Source organism: Salmo salar, chromosome 09 (genome assembly GCF_965601325.2).
Source record: "Salmo salar chromosome 09, fSalSal1, whole genome shotgun sequence".
NCBI lineage: Eukaryota > Metazoa > Chordata > Actinopteri > Salmoniformes > Salmonidae > Salmo > Salmo salar.
In genome coordinates, this window is record NC_138299.1 from 15874284 (window position 1) to 15896666 (window position 22383).

Consider the following 22383-nt stretch of genomic DNA (forward strand, 5'->3'; position numbering starts at 1 on the left):
GTGGTCGAAATTTGGATTGTATGTACAGTATGTGGTGGAGCTGTAGCCAAACTTTGTTACTTTTTTAATGATCATTTGACCAGTATGTTGTGTCCCAATCTAAAGTGGTGGGACTCCCCCTAAGTCTGCTGCACGCACCGCAGATAAAACACGGCTAAAGTGATGGGGATCATTTTTCTACAGCATTGACCAGGAGCATGTGTGTACCCTGAGTGACAGCTGGTCATGACTGCCAGGGTCTGGCTGGCTATGTGGGAGTAGACATGGGGACCCAACCTAACTTTAGTCCCAGGCCTCCACTGGCCCCACAGATCATTAGGCCCTGGCCTTCTCATCAGAGGGAGCTTGGGTTTTTGATGCAGGCAGTCACACAGTAACATACTACAGATGACTTGGATTCCATGGACGTGTGGGAATTCTGGTCAGGGGTGCCCAGAGAGGGCTCATTGTCCATTTGATCAGCTCCCTCTCCCATCAGGGAAGGAGGGAATGCAACATGCAGGAATGGAATGTGAGGCTTCGAGGCCAGGTGCCTTTAGAATCCCCATTTGCCCGCTAAGAATCTACTTTAATCACAGCAGTTGCAAACCATTACGCTGACATTTAGGGTCATCCTGTAAGAATCTGATAGAAATGTTTATAGAAAACACAATGTTGGAGGGAGTTAAGGGTATAGAGAAGGTCTTGTTATCATTACGCCTTGGTGAAGTTGGAGTAATAGATCAATATCCTGATCCTGGTCAATCAACAGTGTCCAGTCTGTTATCTATCTAACCTCAGTTCCTTGTGAATGTTGGGCTTTTCACAGCTCAACTCCCAATCAGCTCATTACTACTGAATCAAAGTAATGCATGTCCCAGCTGACAGTATTACACAATACCCACGGAAATGTGGGAATAAGAAACGGTTTAATTAAACTGTGCTGGAGGAAAAATAATATTGTTCTTGGAGTTTGGAATCATAGGTGGAAGCCAAAGGAGCCAGAAGTTGGAGCTGAAGTGTTTATCCATAGTTAAATGGAAGATGCACGCCAGAGAGACTAGGGAGAAGTGATACTTTACTCTAAAAAGCTGTTGCATAGTTATAGAACTGGAAGTATGCATGTACTTTGAAATTTGAAATTTATGGGAGAAGTATGAGCACTCAAGATATGGTCAGCATTGATTGTGTCTGATTCCCCTCTGACCTCTTACACCCTCTCTTAACTCTATTTTTAAACCAGACAAAAGCCACATAAGCATGTGTGGTCAGGTGAGAGCCGCTGTAGGCCAACTACTGTAGGCCAACATAATTTTCAACTACCACTCATGTTTGCACGGCAACGCTGATCACTATTTGAGTGTGTTAGAAGTGTTGGTCAGAAGCTGCGTGACTCAACAAGGCAGGGCATCTCACCCCAGTGTTTGGATAGAGTGGCTTTACTGAGCATTACTGTGAAGATTAAAGTATTGTATATTGGTTTCAGACGTCATTAAGTCATTCTGATCAGCGTTCTTAGAGTCAGACCACTACTAAAGAGGAAGATAAGCATTGTCCCTGAGCAGTGAACTGAAACCTCCAGTGAACCGCTGTCAAAACCCTGTACCTCACACATACAAGTACCAGTCAAAAGTTTGGACACACCTACTCATTCAAGGGTTTTTCTTTTTTTTCTTTTTCCCAGTTCTGACCTTTCTGCCTGTCCTGACCCTGATCCTGCCTGCCGTCCTGTACCTGCCTGACTCTGATTTGGATTACGACTCTTTGCCTGCACCTTGTACTATAATAAACTCTGAGACTCGTACTATCCACCTGCATCTGGGTCTTAGCCTGAGCCTTGATAATGATATGGACTTGGTCTTTTACCAAATAGGGCTATCTTCTGTATACCACCCCTACCTTGTCACAACACATATACAACACATATACCACCCCTACCTTGTCACAACTGATTGGCTCCAATGTGTTAAGAAGGAAAGAAATTCCACAAATTAACTTTTAACAAGGCACACCTTTTAATTGAAATGCATTCCAGGTGACTACCTCATGAAGCTGGTTGAGAGAATGCAGAGAGTGTGCAAAGCTGTCATCAAGGCGAAGGGTGGCTACTTTGAAGAATCTCAAATATAACATATATTTTGATTTAACACTTTTTTTGTCACATGGGATGACGCTGGAGAGACGAAGCAGGTACGGGGAGTCAAACATTTAATATAGAACGGAAAGGGAACGAGACAGGAACAGCTTCAGCAAACGAGTAACACAAACAAAAACAATGAATGCAGCAGCAGGGAACAGAGCAAGGGAAACTGACAAATATAGTGGAGGAAATAAACAGGCGATGAGTGAGTCCAGGTGAGTCCAATATTGCTGATGCGCATGACGAGGGAAAGCAGCTGTGTGTAATGGACGGTAGGAGTGTGTGATGCAGGGCAGCCTGGCGCCCTCAAGCGCCAGGGGAGGGAAGAGCGGGAGCAGACGTGACATTTTTGGTGTCTACGTGGTTCCATATGTGTTATTTCATAGTTCTGATGTCTTCACTATTCTTCTACAATGTAGAAAATAGTAAAAATAAAGAAAAACCCTTGAATGAGTAGGTGTGTCCAAACCTTTGACTGGTACTGTACATACAGTCATTTGTGCTGTCCTGGTTTGCTCCCAGTCTCATAACTTTCCTATCGAACATCTTGTTTTCATTGAGGTTACAACGAGTTAGACTGTTCTTTATTGATGTTCACAGTCCCACTGTTGTGCTGTTCTGGTGCCGGATTGCGTTGTTTCAAAGGTCCCAGGGAGGTGGTTAACCTGCAGATGGAGGCGGGTCGCACATCTAATTGAACCTCTAACTGATCTCAGAGCAGAGACAGCCGTGGAGCGGTTGCGGGAAGCGAGAATGAGTGTCAGTTCTGTGATCTCACTCAGCTCAGGACGGCTCAGAGCATGAGTCATGGGTCAGGGGTCGTATGACATCACCTGGGAGGTACAGGGGATTTGTTCCTTATCTGTAAATAATTAAAAGTACTGATGTCATACTGTGCCAGAACTTGATTACAGAAAGAACACTCTCAATATCAGGGTCTGTAGTTGTTCCATTAATCACAACTCCTTCAGGGGTGAGGAGAGAAGCTCGATGAGGTTTTAAGAAGTTTTAACACACGTGCATGCACACGCATACATACACATGCACTGATTACCTACATTGTGTGCAGTGCACTTGACCCCAATGGACACAGGGATGACTCAACAGAACATGAATGCAATGTAACTCTAAAAGTTCCCATACTGGTCTTACTTCATAATATGATGCATATGCCAACATAGTTTATAGGCCTGTGTTTCTTTTTGAGTTGGATCCCAGATTTTGTTCTGATTTGCATGACAAAACAGGCCAAACACCCAGGGGTGTTGCATATTTTCCAGTGTCCTCCCATTCAAAGTGTCACCACCCAGCATGAGATACGGCCTCTGTGAAAGAACAGGGCACGTCAGAAACACACACACCCTGTTGAGTGATTTTGCATGTTGAATATTTGGCTGAGCTCGTATAGATTAGAGGAATGACAGACGAAGGACATGCTGCCTTGGAGTACTGTTATGGTTGACTTTACACCTGATGATCTCGTATACAGACTACGTAAACATAAATTATACCATAGATCTGTCTTTATACTATCGGCACTGATAGCTGAAGAGCAGCAGTAGATCCGGTGCTTGGGTTTTTCGTCACTGGTTATATGGATAAATCACGATTTCGCAGGTGTACAGATTCTTAAGAATTTCGGAAGGGGAGAGGGCATTCGGCCTATAGACTTACTCGTAACTTGCGAAGCGCGAGGGTGGAGTGCCTCGTTCCGGTTCCGCTCCTGGTTGTAGCATCTCTTCATCTCTTCTCTTAACATGTATGGGCGCAGAACTTCATAGAGCAGCTGACCAATTACATGAGACTTTAGCTCTGGGTTAACCGAGATATTACACCTGATAATACTGTACACTTCCTCATGTAGCTCTAATTCAGCCTGTGTGCCTCCTGTCATTGAATAGAAGTGGGTGAGAAAGGTAGAGGAAGGGGAGGAGGGGTATGAAGATTCGTTTTCAAGGCCCTTAAACTGACTGTAAGTGATGTGTCTACAATCGGAGTAGGATGTAGTCCAGGATCTCCCTCCCTCTCTCTCTCTCTCTCTCTCTCTCTCTCTCTCTCTCTCTCTCTCTCTCTCTCTCTCTCTCTCTCTCTCTCTCTCTCTCTCTCTCTCTCTCTCTCTCTCTCTAACTCCCTCTATGTTTGCACTGATTCTGTTGACATTAAGTATATTGATTATTTAGTTGACATTTTCCTTCATTTGTATTCATTGCTGCACAGGTAGAGCAGAGCACAGGATTAAAATATGATTTCCTCTCTGTTATTTTTCTCTGCACAGGTAGAGGATGAGATCCAAGAGGAGTGGGGTGGAAAGCCCAGCCAATGGAGTACTGAGGGTTCCCCAGGCAACGCATGACATTAACCAAGAAGAGGAAGTAAATCTGCATGCACCTATAAAGAGCCTAAAGGTCAAAGTTCAACCAAACAATGAGGAAGTGGAGGGGTTGGTGGTCTCTGACATAGAGAAGTCAACTGAGGACAGCTCAGGGACTAGTGACCAAAGACTGGGAATCATCAACTTTACTAAAGAGGACCTTCTGAGGCTGCTAGGTGTCATGGAATGTGAGGTTCAGGTGAGTCTCACTCATGTTGATAAACTACCATACGCTCATATTGTACATATCTTTATAGTTAACTGTTGGAGGAACCACAAATCTTGTCAGCTGGGATGTTGTTTACTTGTATTATCCACTAGGTGGAACGTATTACCATGATTTTATTGTAAACCCTCACAATACTATAGTCCAAAATTACAATTTATTTAGAATTTCTCTACATTACAGCTCTCTCTAGTGGCTGTTGTTGGTACTAACACAGAGAAAACGTGTCTAAATGCTGTTTTAAAACATGCAATTAAGGACTTGGAAGAGTTGTCCGTTGGTGGGCTAAAGGAGATCCTAATAAACAATTGCATGTTTTTTCCAGAGTACTAACATTGTACGTTTTTATTTGTGTAACCCCCAGGCGATGGAGGATGTTATCTGTGTGCTGAAGACTGAGAAGACACGGAAGACTCTGGAGTCCCACTATGGTTCTGCAGCTCCTACCACAGCCCTCCAGGCCTTACAGAGAGACAGCCTTCTCACCACCATCCGGACACACAATGGCAATGTCTACCAGAGGCCAATGGCTGAAGTTAGTCACCTACTGACAGATACTTATTAACCTTAGGAAGTGCTTATAACATTTATTGACTGTAGTATTGTTTTTTTCTTTCTTCATACAGACAAATCTGGTTGAAGATTATTCTTTATTTTATATTTTTTTGCATTATTCTAACAATTTCTTAGTTTTACAGTAAGGATGCGTAGGTCAACAAGACTTAAGTGCAGTAGTTGACTGAATAGTAACAGTCTCTCAGAGTAACAGTCTCATAAGATTCTGTGTTGTGTGTGTGTCTCAGCTGGACCATCTACAGGAGAAACACAAGGACACGTACCGGCGCATGCTGGAACAGCTTCTATTGGTTGAGAAGTGTCACCGGCGCACCGTGCACGAGCTGGACAATGAGAAACGCAAACACACTGACTACATGAGCAAGAGTGATGACTTCACTAACCTACTGGAGCAGGAAAGAGAGAGGTGAGAGGATGAGAAAAAGGGAGGGGCTCTGTAGACGGGCTATTGGCTTCAATTCCCACACCACCCGTAAGTCGAATGTATGCACGCATGACTGTAAGTCGCTTTGGATAAAAGCGCCAGCCAAATGGCCTATATTATTATATGTAAGTAAATTTTTTGGGGACCCAAAACTGAAAGAATGGAAGTAAGAAAACGTTTTAGAAGTTGCTATTACTCAGCAATGAGGCATAAGGGGAGGCGGGTAGCCTAGTGGTTAGAGCGTTGGACTAGTAACCGAAAGGTAAAAATCTGTCGTTCTGCTCCTGAACAAGACAGTTAACCCACTGTTCCTAGGCCGTCATTAAAAATAAGAATTTGTTCTTAACTGACCTGCCTAGTTAAATAAAGGTTAAAAAAAAAACGGAGTTAGTGATGAGGCAACATGCATGAGAGAGAGGCCCCATCCCTGTGAGACCTGCTCACTGATTAAACTACTCACACAGAGGGATGAGTGAGTTCATCTGACCAGTGTGTGCTGGCAGTACCTCACCATGCCTTTGCGGAACCATGACCCAACTCTGTGACTCCCATTGACACTGATCATCACGGCTTATACTGTATGACACCTATCATATGGCTAGGACCTGTAAAGACAGAGGGCCAGCTCACTTTAGCAGACTTGTTGCTTCCCAGTGCAGCGACTAGTGCTTGCCCTTGGCCCTGTGCTCAATGGACGCATGGATATCCTCTATGCCCATAAACTCCACGCAGTTCCTTTGGCTCCAGCAGCAGTATAAAGGGCCATTGCACAGTGTTAACTGTTCTCTTGTGCTAAGGGTTACTGTGCAGTACCAGCCGCCTCTGGACACGGACCATTTACTCAGGTTTATAAATGATGTGCTATAGCTAAGCTGTGTGTTTGCGTGAGTGCGTGTGTGTGTGTGCAAGTGTGTACTGTATACAGTCAACCTGCGTGCGTGCACGAGTGTGTGCGTGCACCAGTGTGTGTATATGTTCCCCACACCAAGTCATCTGCAGGCCACAGGCCAGAGTGGAGCCCCAGCTGTGTTTCATAAGCTATAAAACATCAAACAGCATCTCCCAGACCACTGTACCCTCACTGCTCCACAGCCCCTTTCACAGCCCCTTCTCCTTTGCTTCTATTGGACAACTCAGGAGACATGCCATGAAGGCTACATCACTGTCAGAAGAGCCGCCATCAGACAGTGGAAGAAGCCTCAGAGAAGGAGGGAGAAAGAGGAGAGAAGGAGATGGCAATGAAGTACTGTACATTGATTGGGTTCATTACAACAAACTTGAACCTGAAATTTGCCCAGGTTGTGTTTGTTTGACACCTGACTGAGGTTGACCCTAAACATGCCTAACCTCAGGCAACAGGTTCCATTCCCTTTTGGAGAGAGATAACAACCCCAGGACCTCCCTTTAATGAACCTTCAGACGGTCTGATGAAAGCCTTAACCACCCTTAGCGAAGCAGATAAAGTCAGTGGGAGGGCTTCATCAGGTGCTAGCTATGTACAGTTTGCACAGTATGAGTGAACAGTGACTTTCATTCTAAAAGCATGGAAGGCGGATATGAACTATAATGGTTTAATCCAAACCTGAGATGGTTGTTGGGGTTAACAGGTTTACAGTTTTCACTAGGTAGGTCTACTGTACCTCCAGTTTGTCTTACTGTAAGTGTTAGCGGTGACCTCCTCTGCCAGGTTGTTTCGCTGTCCTGGTTGGCCAGTGTTCAGCCTGCCCTCCACAACCTCCTCTTAGTGCCAACAGCTGTGTGTTTTAACTCTCCTATCAGCACTGGCTGAGCCCACATTCCCCTGGCCTTGAGACACACACACTCCCATGCCAGGTAGAGGGTCGCCACTGTTTTGATGTTTCCGTCTGTCAGTGCGAGGTGGGAGCAATGTCCATCCATCTCACACCTGTTCATTCAGATATCTCACTAGCGTGTGTGAGTGTGAAAGGAGAAAAATGAAAACACCTATAGGGTCTTTTACACCAAACTACTGAAGGAATTTGGAGAGAAGCGGTTACGAACTATACTCACGACTTATAGCCAACAGCCCTAATCACTCACTCAGAGGGGAAAATAAAATCTTTATTTGGCATAGAAAAGTATGTGCATGATTAAAGGAAGAAATATCTCAGATTCCCGAGTGTTTTCTTTATATAAAACCGCAGATATTCAGTGATACAGTGCACTATATTTACACTCACTCTATTACACATATAGTATGTTGTGAATGAAGAAATAGAAGCCAGTTGTTGTGGTTGACACAAGTATTCATAAGATAGGCATTTAATACCACTAGATGTCATTGTGATCAAATGACACCGCCTTGTGCTCCACACATTGTGTGCTTTAAAGTAGCTCAACCTTGCTTAGCCGCTCTTCTAGTGCCCTTCTGTTAGCACAATGCCAATGAGAAGTAGGCCCATTCCCAAATCAACCCATAGACCCTATGGCATATTCACCTGTGGATATCTGAGAGGATTTGATAGGTGTAAGCAATTTGCTAAGACCCATCAAGTCCTCTCCGATATCCACAAGTGCATAGGGCCTAGGGTCTAGGGGTTGATTTGGGATTGGGCCATACTGTATAGATCATGCTGAGCACTTACTGTAATGCTTTTCCCCCTCAAGAGCAGGGATTACAGTCGAAGGCTTTGTTTTGACAGGCAGTGTTAGCTTCAATCCACAGGCCCCTGACACATACAAGCTGCTGCGCCTCCAACTACATTCCTCATGGAAACACAAGATGATTGAAATGTTGTTCCATCGTGAAAATCTGTTTTCTTAGGGACCCACTGTTGATTTCTCCTGAAGAAGTGGTCAAGCGAGTTCAGGAGTATCTCCTGTTTAGGTTGTGAGGACAAATGCTATAGCATATCCACCAACTTTTCACATTTGTGTTTTTCATCAGAAATGATTGCTTATGGGTACCTTCATGTGTGTGTAAAATATGACTGTTGTCAGATTTTTTATTAATAGATGTTAGATGTATATGAAAATGTATATTTTTTTTGTCCAAGGCGATATATCCATTGTTTAGCTGGAATGGAATGTTCAAATCTTGTTTATTTAACTGTGATATGTGGTTGTCTCTCCTACTGTAGCTATCTTTAGATGAATGCACTAACTGCAAGTCACTCTGGGTAAGAGCATCTGCTAAATGACTAAAATGTCAAATGTAAATGTTTTATATACAGATCTCATTCTTTTTAAACATGGTTTAAATATTGAGGTCACAAATGTATCATTTGTACAGGTATTTATTAAACATGTAGTTATTTATTACATTTGAATGTAAAATCTAGCAGTACTACTTATTTATCTGAGAGTGAGGTGGATAGAAAGCATTTTGAGAAAAAAACATGATTATTTGTCTCTCTGAAATGAAACCATCAAGTGATAGATTTTAAACAAATAACAAAATCAAATGTCTGTCATTGAACATGCCATGATTAGATATTTGAAAAAACACACCAATCTCTTTCATAATTTCTTTAAACAATAAAATCTAATTGACCAGCATTTCTGAAAACAGATATATAGCTTTTTGGAAAGAAACTCTTCAATTACATATAGACCAAGTCATTATGAAAGTTACAATCACTTGGAATGTAACTGGACACCTACCATCCTGAATCTATGCCCAATCAGAGCTGATACCATTCCACCCATGTTTCCTTACACACTAGCAGGCTGTGTGGCACATAACCTGTCATGCTGGTGAACTAACTTCATTAAAGTATAGTCTGGTTGTTAAAAGGTCAATGCTGCTCCTTGTTGGAGTCTAACTTGGCCTTAAATCATATAAGGGGCTCCTGAGGACATTGTTACACCTCTGATTGGTCTGGCAGGGTCTCAAGTAGCCTTTTTTACCACAGTTACTCCCTCTTGACTGACTGGGTCTCCAGGGAGATAGGAGCACTATTTTACAACTGCAGGTCAGGTGTGACTTCTCTCTCGTGTGACCTCGCTGCTGTAGGCCCCATTGACAGTGACATCATGCCTGTGACCTTTGCTTGAGGGTAATTTTAGAGTGCTGATTGCTTAGGTGTCAGTAATGTATGGACGTGTAAGTACAGTATGTATGAAGATCAAGTGGAGGCTGGGTGATCCTCTGTACAGTAGCCAGCCATGGTGGTAATCTGACTTTGCAGTGGGTTTTTGAGTGGAACAGATGCTCATAAACTCACAGCATTAACTAAGAATCTTCACTACTATAATCTTGAATTTAACGTATCCTCTGTATTGAGGTCAACTATGATCCACTGTTAAGGGATAGTGAATTACATTGCCCTTAATTGTGTTTGTTGTGGTGAAGATAGACGTTTGTTTGTCTGTAAGGTTTAGAGTACTAGGCCTACTGTCTATATACCAGGGATCATCAACTAGATGCAGCCACATTTTTTTCTTGAGCGGATGATCGGGGGCCAGAACATAATTACAAATAATTTGCAGACTGCAAATTGACCGCAAGAAGCCTAAACAGATATAATATTTGACTAAAACAATAATTTCCAACCTGGCTACATTTGCATACAATTTGTATACGATCACGTGTCTCTTTATTATGCGTGGGAATACTTGGCAACAGATTTCGAAAATTAAGATCACTTGGGCCTGATTTCCTGGTGTTTTTACAGTCTTTTATGTGCACCCCCCAAAAAATCTACCACAAAAAAATACAGTTGCTCAGAAAATTTGGCGGCCGGAATAAAACTGCCTGCAGGCCAAATTCAGTTGGGGAACCCTGCTCTGTACTGATCCACATGGTCACCATATCGTTCAGCACCTCAGAAAAGCATTTTCAGGGTTCCTGTCTTTCTATACATCTGACTCGTTACAGAGTCTCCTCCTGGGAGCGGAACTGGCTCATCCCAATCTGTTTTCCCCATTATACGTCAGTTTACACAGAGCAGACCACTGATCCACTTCTCCCAAGGTGACACTACAGCAGACAGACTCACCGTCAACTCTCCTATACCACTGAGTTTATAGCTTCCTGTCTGACCAGATAATTTCCTGTCTATAGGGAGGAGTATTAGGAGATTGATCACAGGCTACCCACATAAAAAAATACTACAGTTTACTATTAAATACTATAGTACTTACTATAGATTTCTATAGAATTCTGTAGTAAACCAGTATACTTTAGAATCCTATATTCCACACTGTAGTATCCCTCAATCGTTTAGTGCTTACTATAGACTTTTGGAGTATACTATAGAATTTTATACTATACACTGTAGTATCCCTCGATTGATTAGTGCTTACTAAAGAATTGTGTGGAAATACTGGAGAATACTGGGGCCTCCCGAGTGGCACAGCAGTCTAAGGCACTACATTGCAGTGTCACTCCAGTATTATTGTTATAATAATAGTATTATTATAATAATAATACTGGAGAATTCTATACTAGACACTGTAATATCCCTCGATCGTGTAGTGCTTACTATAGAATGTTGTAATATACTGGAGAATTTTATACTACACACTGTAATATCCCTCGATCGTGTAATACTTACTATAATATTTTGTGCTGTAGAATACTATACACTAGTATCCTTGACCATGTAGTGCTTACATTAAAATGTTGTAGTGTACTGTGTAGAATACTATACTACAGAATTGGGCTGTGTAAACACAGCTATGTTTGAAACAGGACCACAATGGAAATACACTGAACAAAAATATAAACACAACATGTAAAGTGTTGGTCCCATGTTTCATGAGCTGAAATAAAAGATCCCAGAAATGTTCCATATGCACAAAAATATTATTTCACAAATTGTGTTTACATCCTTGTTAGTGAGCATTTCTCCTTTGCCACCTGACAGGTGTGACATATCAAGAAGCTGATTAAAAAACATGATCATTACACAGGTGTACCTTGTGCTTGGGACAATAAAAGGCCACTCTTAAATGTGCAGTCTTGTCATACAATAATGCCACAGATGTCTCAAGTTCTGAGGGAGTGTACAATTGGCATGCTGACTGCAGGAATGTCCACCAGAGCTGTTGCCAGATAATTTAATGTTAATTTCTCTAAGCCGCCTCCAACCGGAGTACATCCAACCGGCCTCACAACCACAGACCACGTGTATGGCGTCGTCTGGGCAAGCGGTTTGCTGATATCAACGTTGTGAACAGAGTGCCCCATGGTGGCGGTGGGGTTACATTATGGGCAGGCATAAGCTACAGACAACCAACACAATTGCATTTTATCATTGCCAATTTCAATGCACAGAAGTACCATGATGAGATCCTGAGGCCCATTGTCGTGCCGTTCATCTGCCGCCATCACCTCATGTTTCAGCATGATAATGCACGGCTCCATGTCGCAAGGATCTGTACACAATTCCTGGAAGCTGAAAATGTCCCAGTTCTTCCATGGCCTGCATACACACCAGACATGTCACCCACTGAGCATGTTTGGGATGCTCTGGATTGACGCGTACGACAGCATGTTCCAGTTCCCACCAACATCCAGAAACTTCACACAACTATTGAAGAGGAGTGGGACAACATTCCACACGCCACAATCAACAGCCTGATCAACGCTGTTGATCATCTGCGCGCTACATGAGGCAAATGGTGGTCACACCAGATACTGACTGGTTCTGATCCACGCCCCTTCCGATCTGATCCACGCTCCTACTTTTTTTTTTTTAAAGGTATCTGTGACCAACAGATGCATATCTGTATTCCCAGTCATGTGAATTATAGATTAGGGCCTAATTTATTTATTTAAATTGTAACTCAGTAAAATCTTTGAAATTGTTTCATGTTGTATTTATATTTTTCTTCAGTGTACATTTTAAACTTGTTACTCACATGAAAAAATACTATGCTCTAAATAATGTGGTATTGTAGTATACTATAGTATTCATAGAATTCATGCCTGTAGTATTTACTGTTGTGTTTTTGCAGACATGCCTGTATTATGCTGTAGTATTCACTAGTGTTTTGCAGACATAACTAGTATATTGTAGTAACACCTGCCATCTAAAAGACTATGACAGTTACCATTTAATGAGGGGAACAGCTCAACCAGAACATAAGACACAGGTTCCCGACATACCACCTATTGAGTTAATTCAACAGTTGAGCAATGCAACGGACCAGACAGGTTCTAGGCCCATTAAAAGAGAAACAGTACAGAGGCAGGTAAGGAACAAGCAAGGTTTTTTAAAGCTTAGAGGATTAGGTTTGCTTGTTTGACGGGGAAATAACATTAACAAGAGTACACCAAAATGATTTCCACTAGATAGCTTTCTGAAATGCAACAGTGCTTTCACAGAAATCCAGCTGACCTAGTTCACAAGACGATTGATAACGATGACAAAGAATACTGCACTACTGATGTTAGAAAATAAACCATTAACCACTGCATTTACATCAATAGATATTTTAAAAATACAAATGACCTTACTTAAAGACAGTCACTTAATTGGAGGGCGCTGCCAATAAACTGCCTGGACCTCAAACCAGCAAAGCCACTCCAAACAAACCAACTGAAAAAGAAAATGGACATTATTGCAGTGGCTTTACATAATGTTGAATATTATCACACAAGTACATTCACTGATGGTCAAAACTCAACACATACTATTCAGAACAAATGAACCACACGCCAACCATTTCTTCACGACAGCATGGTCACAAAATGATTGCCCACAGAAGTAAACCAACACCACACACGCACACACACACACACACACACACACACACACACACACACACACACACACACACACACACACACACACACACACACACACACACACACACACACACACACACACACACGGGAACATGACCAAGAGCTCTCACCGGAACATGACCAAGGCGAGCTTTTATACATTTCCTTCCATAATAAGGGTGCCCAGGGAAACACTGACCAAAACTTTGTTTCCTAGGCAGTCACACAATATTCTTCAGTTACAAGACTAACTGATTGAGCGGCAGGTAGCCTAGTGGTTAGAGTGTTGGGCCAGTAACCGAAAGGTTGCTAGACCAAGTCCCTTTTTATTTATTTTTTATTTCATCTTTATTTAACCAGGTAGGCAGGTTGAGAACAAGTTCTCATTTGCAACTGCGACCTGGCCAAGATAAAGCATAGCAATTTGACACATACAACAACACAGAGTTACACATGGAATAAACAAAAACATACAGTCAATAATACAGTAGAAAATAAAGAAAACAAAAAGTCTATATACAGTTAGTGCAAATGAGGTAAGATAAGGGAGTTAAGGTAATAAATAGGCCATGGTGGTGAAGTAATTACAATATTGCAATTAAACACTGGAATGGCGGATGTGCAGAAGATGAATGTGCAAGTATAGATACTGGGGTGCAAAGGAGCAAGATAAATAAATAAATACAGTATGGGGATGAGGTAGGTAGATAGATGGGCTGTTTACAGATGGGCTATGTACAGGTGCAGTGATCTGTGAGCTGCTCTGACAGCTGGTGCTTAAAGCTAGTGAGGGAGATATGAGTCTCCAGCTTCAGAGATTTTTTTGCAGTTCGTTCCAGTCATTGGCAGCAGAGAACTGGATGGAAAGGCGACCAAAGGAGGAATTAGCTTTGGGGGTGACCAGTGAGATATACCTGCTGGAGCGTGTGCTACGAGTGGGTGCTGCTATGGTGACCAGTGAGCTGAGATAAGGCGGGGCTTTACCTAGCAGAGACTTGTAGATAACCTGTAGCCAGTGGGTTTGGCGACGAGTATGAAGCGAGGGCCAACCAATGAGAGCGTACAGGTTGCAGTGGTGGGTAGTGTATGGGGCTTTGGTTACAAAACGGATGGCACTGTGATAGACTGCATCCAATTTGTTGAGTAGAGTGTTGGAGGCTATTTTATAGATGACATCGCCGGAGTCGAGGATCGGTAGGATGGTCAGTTTTACGAGGGTATGTTTGGCAGCATGAGTGAAGGATGCTTTGTTGCGATGTAGGAAGCCGATTCTAGATTTAATTTTGGATTGGAGATGCTTAATGTGAGTCTGGAAGGAGAGTTTACAGTCTAACCAGACACCTAGGTGTCAGAGCCGTCCAGAGTAATGATGCTGGACGGACGGGCAGGTGCGGGCAGTGATCGATTGAATAGCATGCATTTAGTTTTACTTGCATTTAACAGCAGTTGGAGGCCACGGAAGGAGAGTTGTACAGCATTGAAGCTCGTCTGGAGGTTAGTTAACACAGTGTCCAAAGAGGGGCCAGAAGTATACAGAATGGTGTCGTCTGCGTAGAGGTGGATCAGAGAATCACCAGCAGCAAGAGCGACATCATTGATGTATACAGAGAAGAGATTCGGCCCGAGAATTGAACCCTGCGGCACCCCCATAGAGACTGCCAGAGGTCCGGACAACAGGCCCTCCGATTTGACATACTGAACTCTATCAGAAAAGTAGTTGGTAAACCAGGCATTGCCAACGGAAGAGAAACGCTTATTGAAATTCTCAATTATAGTGGATTTATTGGTGGTATCAGTGTTTCCTAGCCTCAGAGCAGTGGGCAGCTGGGATGAGTAAATAAGAATTTGTTCTTAACTGACTTGCCTGGTTAAATAAAAGAAAATGGAGGTTTGAGTGAAGGTTATGGTGATGTGCATCTACTGTGGGACTACAGTTAACCCTAAAGTCAATAGATGCTCTTCAGCATCAAAGAGTGAAGTCATTTTGAATAGTGTGTTTATGCTAGAGACTTACCGTTTCTTGTAGAGTCAGCAGCTCAATCCCCTCTTTCTACTGTTATAAAAGAGGCTATTGCGCCCATTCCATAACATGGGTTTTGTGAAAGCTGACTTTTTCTACACATGAGGATCTGGACAAGAAAATGGACATGAAATCGTCTGTAAAACCCAAACCAATATCAAATAATATGTCACCAATATCAAAAGGGAGACTCTCAGGCACGCGACGGAATCGGTTGTTTGACTCTACAACATCCACGCGCTTTACGGCAGTCGTCTGGACTCTGTCGTGGACGTCCTGACTTCGAAGAGGTCTTCTCACAAAACCAACTGTCCAGACTGAACCGTTACAAAGCAATATGTCACCAATAACGAAAAGGGAGACCGACGAACACGAAGATGTCGGTTGATCTGCTGTAAAACACACACAGACAAGCTTCAGGGGATTCCAGGACCGGCTGTACAAATTGCAAAAAGTGAATATGGGGTCAAATGAGCCAAAAATAACATGACAAAACATGGGACTAAAGAAAAAACATGTAGGGCAATTGCCCAGGGTCCCTAACCTCCAGGGGGCCCCCATTGATTGTGTTAGTCACTCTCACTCATACTGTATATCATTAACATTGCATAAGTCATGGTAAAATGTGTAGAACTGAGAAAAAAAACTTGCTTTAAAACTTTCTCTTGTAGAATTGCAGGAAGATACTTTAAAACGTGCATTTTTCTCTCCGCCGTCAACCAAATCTCACTTAGGGCCACCAAAAGGCTAGAGCCGTCCCTGACAGCATACTACAGCCAGGTCCGCAAAAAAATGACAGTGAATACTACAGTAAAGTGTGCAAAACACTACAGTCAATACTAAACTATACTACAGTCATGTCCGCAAAAACACTTCAGTGAATATTATAGTGTACTACAGTCATGTACACAAAAATATTGAATACTGTAGTACAGTCAAGTTTGCAAAAACACTATAGTGAATACTATAGTATTCTACAGTCATGTCCGCAAGAAGACAACAGTGAATACTACTGTAAAGTCTGCAGAAACAGTGTACTATAGTGTATTAATATAGTAATACTACAGTATTTCGACCATAGTACACAATAGTCTTTTTTCATGTGGGTACTTTGCATTGTTTTCCATTAACATAATTTGGCTTAGCCAAAACAGCGCTGTCTCTATAGAAACCACTTTAATTAATATAAGAAATAACTTCAATAATGGAGACATGACTGAGTAAGATGTACTGTGTGTCTGAATTACTTGTGTAAATAGGCTATTGTGACAGCCTGTGTGTAGGAGCCCTTTCCCTTGAAACAAGCTCCGCATTGCCTGTAAGTGAACACAAAAAAGGGGGAAACAAATTGAGGAGGAGTGTAGAGAACACCCTCCTCTGGGCAGGGTCCCTCCTACCCTCTGGCCAGGGTCCCTCCCACCCTCTCACAGTCTAAACCAGAGCCCCACAGAGCTCTGCCTGCCGAATATGGGCGAGGTGACCAGCTAAAGGTCCGGTGCTACACAACATTTTTATTCACCTTTCATTGTCCTGATGACATGCTTGGAATGTGATGGTAGAGTTCCAGTGTAAAAGGGGGCTATGCCAACTCTGAACTTGGAGTGGATCCTCTACTATGGCAAACATGTTAGACATAGACTCTCCTGTAATGCATCAAGAATAGTGGGTAAGTTTTGAATGGTGTCTAAGTTGTTTAGAGTTCAGCTGTTTCTGCTGACATGATATGGACTGTCGTCAGAATGTGTTTCTCGCTTGATATTGCACCTCAGTGTGAGATGAACTGTATTTTTATATATAGTGTGCACTTCAGGCAAAAGATGGAATGTTCCCAAGACAACTATCCATTCAGTGTCTTTTGCATGTAACTTGTTACAGGCTTCCTCTGTCTTCCTCATATGGACATGCACAGCAGAAAAAGAAGCAGAGAGAAAAGAAGATTGCTCAGTGGCGGTTTAGTCAAACTTTCAGTTTTCTCAGTCTTGATTCCAGAAGCAAGGATGGAAAACAGTGAGGGAGTTTTTGGCCATTTTTCCTAGTGTACTAGCTCTTTCAGTGTGCTGCAGTTCTTTGAACACAGAGGAAATCAAGCTCTATTACTGCATAATGGATGGTCAGGATAAAGCAGGATAAATAGAAAAATGTTGAACCATCAGTCTCTGATCTGACCATCACTGTGGTTCCCTGTGAACTTTTTTTTTTAAATGTATCCTGCTTTATCCTGACCATCCATTCTGCAGTAATAGAGCTTGATTTCCTCTGTGTTCATTTAACATCTACCAGGTTCATTAATTGGGAGCATGAGAAAATAATGTATATCTTTAGATTGATGTATGCATGCATTCATCACAAAGAGTATGTTGCAGCACTGAATACCAGTAGTTATATATTGTAAATAAATGGTATCTTAAACACTGTACCTTTCATGGCAGCTTACTGAACAATGAGTTCAATCACTTCTGTCATGTGAATCAAATGTTCTATGGTTTGACATTTCTGTAGAAATTCAAAACATGCTTGTGATACAAAGTATTAAGCTTGGCTAAAGTGAAACATTTAGACATTATATTTTTCTTTGTGATACAGTATGATACACCATATGAAACACTGTTACTTCCAGGATGTACAGTGCAACAAAACATTACACACATCCTTACTTATCCTTCATCTATAGTTTTTTTCTCTCTCCGCAGATTGAAGAGATTGCTGGAGAATGAGAAAGCCTACCAGGTGCGTAAAGAGAAGGAGCACACCAAGCGTCTGGAGAAGGTAAGAGAGGAGCTGGTCAAACTGAAGTCCTTTGCCATGATGCTGGTGGATGAGCGGCAACTCCACCTGGAGCAGATGGACCAGCAGAGCCAGAGGGTCCAGGAGCTGAAACAGCAGCTGCAGGAGAGGGAGCAGACCCTGAACGACACCAGCGGCCGAGCACAGGAGGACTGCCAGAGGGCCCTGAGCTTGGAAGGCAAGCTGAAGGAACACCAGGCCAAGTTCACCCAGGAGCAAGAGGAGATGACAGCCAAGCTGGTCAGCCAGGAGTGCCAGAACCACCAGCTGGATGCCAAGCTGTCTGGACTCACCCACAAGCTGGAGGAGAGCAACGCAGCACTGAGGAGGTCAGAAAAGGAGTTGCATGAGCTGAGGGATAAGATCAGCAAAGGGGAGTGTGGGAACTCTAACCTAATGACAGAACTGGAGAACTTCCGCAAACAGGTATTTGAGATGAAAGGGCAGGACGAGGAAATCACCAAGGCAGAGGTCCAGTACAGGGAGATGAGAAAGAGGCTGCAGGAAGAGGAGAGCCAAAGGAAAGAACTCAAACTGCAGGTGGAGAAGCTCCAGAGAAGGATGGTGAAGCTGGAGAGACTAGAGGGGGAGTTCGACGCCAGCAAGGCAGAGTGCTCCGAGTTACGCTCCACTCTGGAGAGAGGGAAGGGCATGTCGAAGGAGCTCACCGATGAACTGGTAGCAGTTAAGATACGCATGAAAGAGATGGAATCTTCTGAGCTGAGACTGGAAAAGACTGAGCAGAGCCTTAAAGATGACCTGGCGAAGCTGAAGTCATTCACTGTGGTAATGGTTGATGAGAGGAAAAATATGATGGAGAGAATGAAGTTAGAGGACAAGAATTATGATTTGAGTAAGATGTTCAAGGCTGAGCAGGGCAAGGTTATGGAAGTGACTGAGAGATTAATAGAGGAGAGTAAAAAGCTCCTGAAGTTGAAATCAGAGATGGAAGCCAAGGTAGGGATCCTCACCAGAGAGAAAGGAGAGCTTAGTACTAGGCTTGCATGTGAAATGGAAAAGAGTAAGGATCTTAGCTCGAAAGTCAGCCAAATGAACAAGAGGTTAGATGGATTGGAGGAGGAAGGAAATATTGGCAAAAAGAACAAAGCAAAGAGGGAACTGGGAAGCTTGTCAGATGGGGGTTCGAAAGAGTACAACAGGGTGAAGGAGCTAACATTTGAAATAGAGAGGTTAAAAAAACGCCTCAAGCAGCTGGAGGTTGTGGAGGGAGATTTGATAAAGACAGAGGATCAGTACGACCTGCTGGAGAAAAAGTTCATGACCGAACAAAACAAGGCCCACATTCTTTCCCAGCATGTGGAGGAGATGAAGAGTCAGATTGCCCTGAATAAAGGCATAGAGAAAGGAGAGGTGGAGAGCCAAGAAGTGGACCTACGACAGCGCTACAAGACGGAAGAGGCCAAAACCAGAGACTTGCAGAATGACATAGTAGCCCTCAAGGAGAAGATCCATGAGCTGATGAACAAAAAAGACCAGCTCTCTCAGCTCCAAGTGAACTACTCCTTCCTCCAGCAGAGGTTCCTAGAGGAAAAGGAGAAGAAGAACAAGATGAGCATTGAGGTCCTCCACCTCACCAAAGAGCTGGAGGTGACCAAGCGCCACAGCCGCACTCTACGACCCAGCCTGAATGGGAGGAGGATGGTGGACATCGCCATGGCGTCCACTGGAGTGCAGACTGATGCATTGGCCACTGAGATGGCAGAAGAGGACACCCCAGCTGTGTTCATCAGGAAGTCTGTCCAGGAAGAGAATCACATCATGAGTAACCTTCGACAGAAGTGCCTCAAGAAACCCACAGAGAAAGCTGGTGGTCAAGAACACTTCTCACTCTCTGCTGCAGCTGACTTCAGCATGAAGAAGTCTTGGATTCCATCGATGCGGAAGAGGGAAAATATTCCTCAGGGTGGTAATGTGGACAAGTCTGTGGCTATCAACAGTGAATCCATGCATTCTGAGCTGACCATGTCCCAAAAGGAAGGGCAGCCTTTACGCATCAGAGTGACCCCAGACCACCAGAACAGCATGGCTACCTTGGAGATCAGCAGTCCCACTGCTGAGGACCTTTACTCCAGCTCCAACCTCAGTCCCACCCTACAGGTCCACCAGAAGTCTCGGATTACCATCATTCCCACCCACACCCACACCACCACCTCTTCAAGGGGCAGAGCCAGCGCCGGGCCAGGGGGACCAGAGAGGGCCAAGTCCCCAGTCAGCATCACTACCATCTCCAGGGCCAAGTCGCCAGAGTGCAGCAGGGCCTCCTCATCTTCCTCCTCCTCTTCCTCCTCAGGCAGGCCCATGTCACCTATATCCATCATGACGGTCAGCACATCCATGCTGTCCAACATGTCCGCCTCCCCAGAGCTCCATGAGATGACCATGGCCCAGGCAATGTTCAAGGTGACCCCTGAGAAACAGATGGTCCCCACGCAGATCAGGAAGTACAACTCCAACGCCAGTATCATCACCACCACAGAGGACAATAAGATCCACATCCACCTGCATGGCTCCCAGTTCCATAAGGGCCCCTCTGAGAGCCACAACAACACAGGCCCCAAGGTGGTGGTTAGGCCTGTCGGCGTGGCAACGGAGTGTAACAGAGAGATGACGTTATCCACAGGCACAGTGTTGCGCTCCCCTCGCCACAGCACTGCAGCCCTCAAAACCACACCCAGTAAAATGATGAGCAGCATCACCATCACTCCAGTCACGTCCACCCCTGCCAGACCAACACAAGCTGTGGTGAGTCTCCTCAGAACACAAATTCCCCTGGCTATTATGTTAAACTGTAACTCACTCCTTCAAGCTTATACATTTTGATGTTGTATTAACCCTCTTCACCCCCAATTAAAGGAAATGTATAAAATTATTATGTTTATGAACTGGCAAAACAATAATTTTGGAAGATTGTGGACATGGACTTTCCTTTCTGTTACGTAGCATATTGATGGGCGACACGGTGCCGTCTCACTGAGCAGTCGGTATAATGAGGTCTTTGTTGGGTGGATGGATAGCCTGACAGAAACAGTACTCCTTCACTTGGTCTTGAAAGAAGGACTAAATATTTACAGGTCATATAGTAAATGTTCTCGAAGGGAAATGTTGTCATATATTTTCCCTTATTAATTGATCATTTTCTTCTACCCCCCCTTCTACCCCTCTCTGTTGTGGCCTCTCCTCTCACCCTTGCCTCTTTCTATCCTCTCTCTATCCCTGCATCTCCCAGCCTGGGCATGATGCCCACCCATCCCGGGCAGGGCTCACCCGTATCCCCATCTCCAAGAGCCTGAAGACGGGCAAAACCATGCTGGGAGTTCTGGGGATGTCTGGAGGAATGAGAGCAGAGAGCCAGTCCATGAGGATAGAGCTTAAGAAATCCACAATCAGCAGCACAACAGCCTTTCAAAATGGAGGGAAAAGCTGATAGAGTCAGAGACACTAACAGGGAACATTAATCAAACAAGTTGCCAACCATGGTAGTGTTCTATGGGTCAGAGGTGCTCAGTGTAAAAGTTCCAATGAAGTACCCTGAGACAGAGATAGGGATATTCAGACAAGAGAAAGTAATTTGGCTACTCTCTGTTGAGCAGAAGGCTGAGTTGACCATTGTGTTTTCGTCCAACCGAAAATGTTGTACTTGAAATTATGTATATATATTTTTTAAACAAATTCTATTCTGTTTTCATGTCGATGAAATCACCTTAACTGCTTTCTTAGATAACCATTGGCATGTGTGCGTTTTTTAAGGGAATATAGCCAATGTGGATTGCTAGGTAATGCTGCTACTAACTGCTTTATGTATTAGTTATGTACTGAGAGACAGATATTTAAAAGAGAGTATTTGAATAAAAGTGTTTTTATGCAGAAAAATCCACTTCTGGATATGGGCAAATTCACTCTGGGCAAGTGGCCTGTGCGGCAAAAATAAAATCGCTAACATCCCTGCTACTTCAGCCATATGCTATGTTAAAGAAAAAGCTCACTAAATGATTGGATTAAGTTTGGAAGGATTTTCCAGAGTCATACAGTACCTCAATAGGATAGAGTGTCAAGTGGCACAACCATTGGTGCCATGAGGTCAAAGTGTGAGGGAGATGGCAGGCCAGAGAGCTGTTGAGTGAGTGGTCCAGGCCCCTAGCTTGGAGG

General features: G+C 43.5%; 1 protein-coding gene across 1 annotated transcript in view; it reads left to right on the forward strand.

Moving 5' to 3' along the window:
- The window catches only part of LOC106610770 (filamin-A-interacting protein 1), a 33690-nt gene extending 11583 nt beyond the window's left edge, over positions 1-22107 (forward strand). The window contains exons 2-6 of the mRNA XM_014210326.3: positions 4395-4689; positions 5081-5251; positions 5520-5698; positions 18123-20979; positions 21464-22107. Coding sequence (XP_014065801.1) covers positions 4402-4689; positions 5081-5251; positions 5520-5698; positions 18123-20979; positions 21464-21661 — 3693 coding nt within the window. The 5' untranslated portion in view covers positions 4395-4401 and the 3' untranslated portion in view covers positions 21662-22107. The remainder of the gene's footprint in view (positions 1-4394; positions 4690-5080; positions 5252-5519; positions 5699-18122; positions 20980-21463) is intronic.
- Positions 22108-22383: the final 276 nt, after the last annotated feature.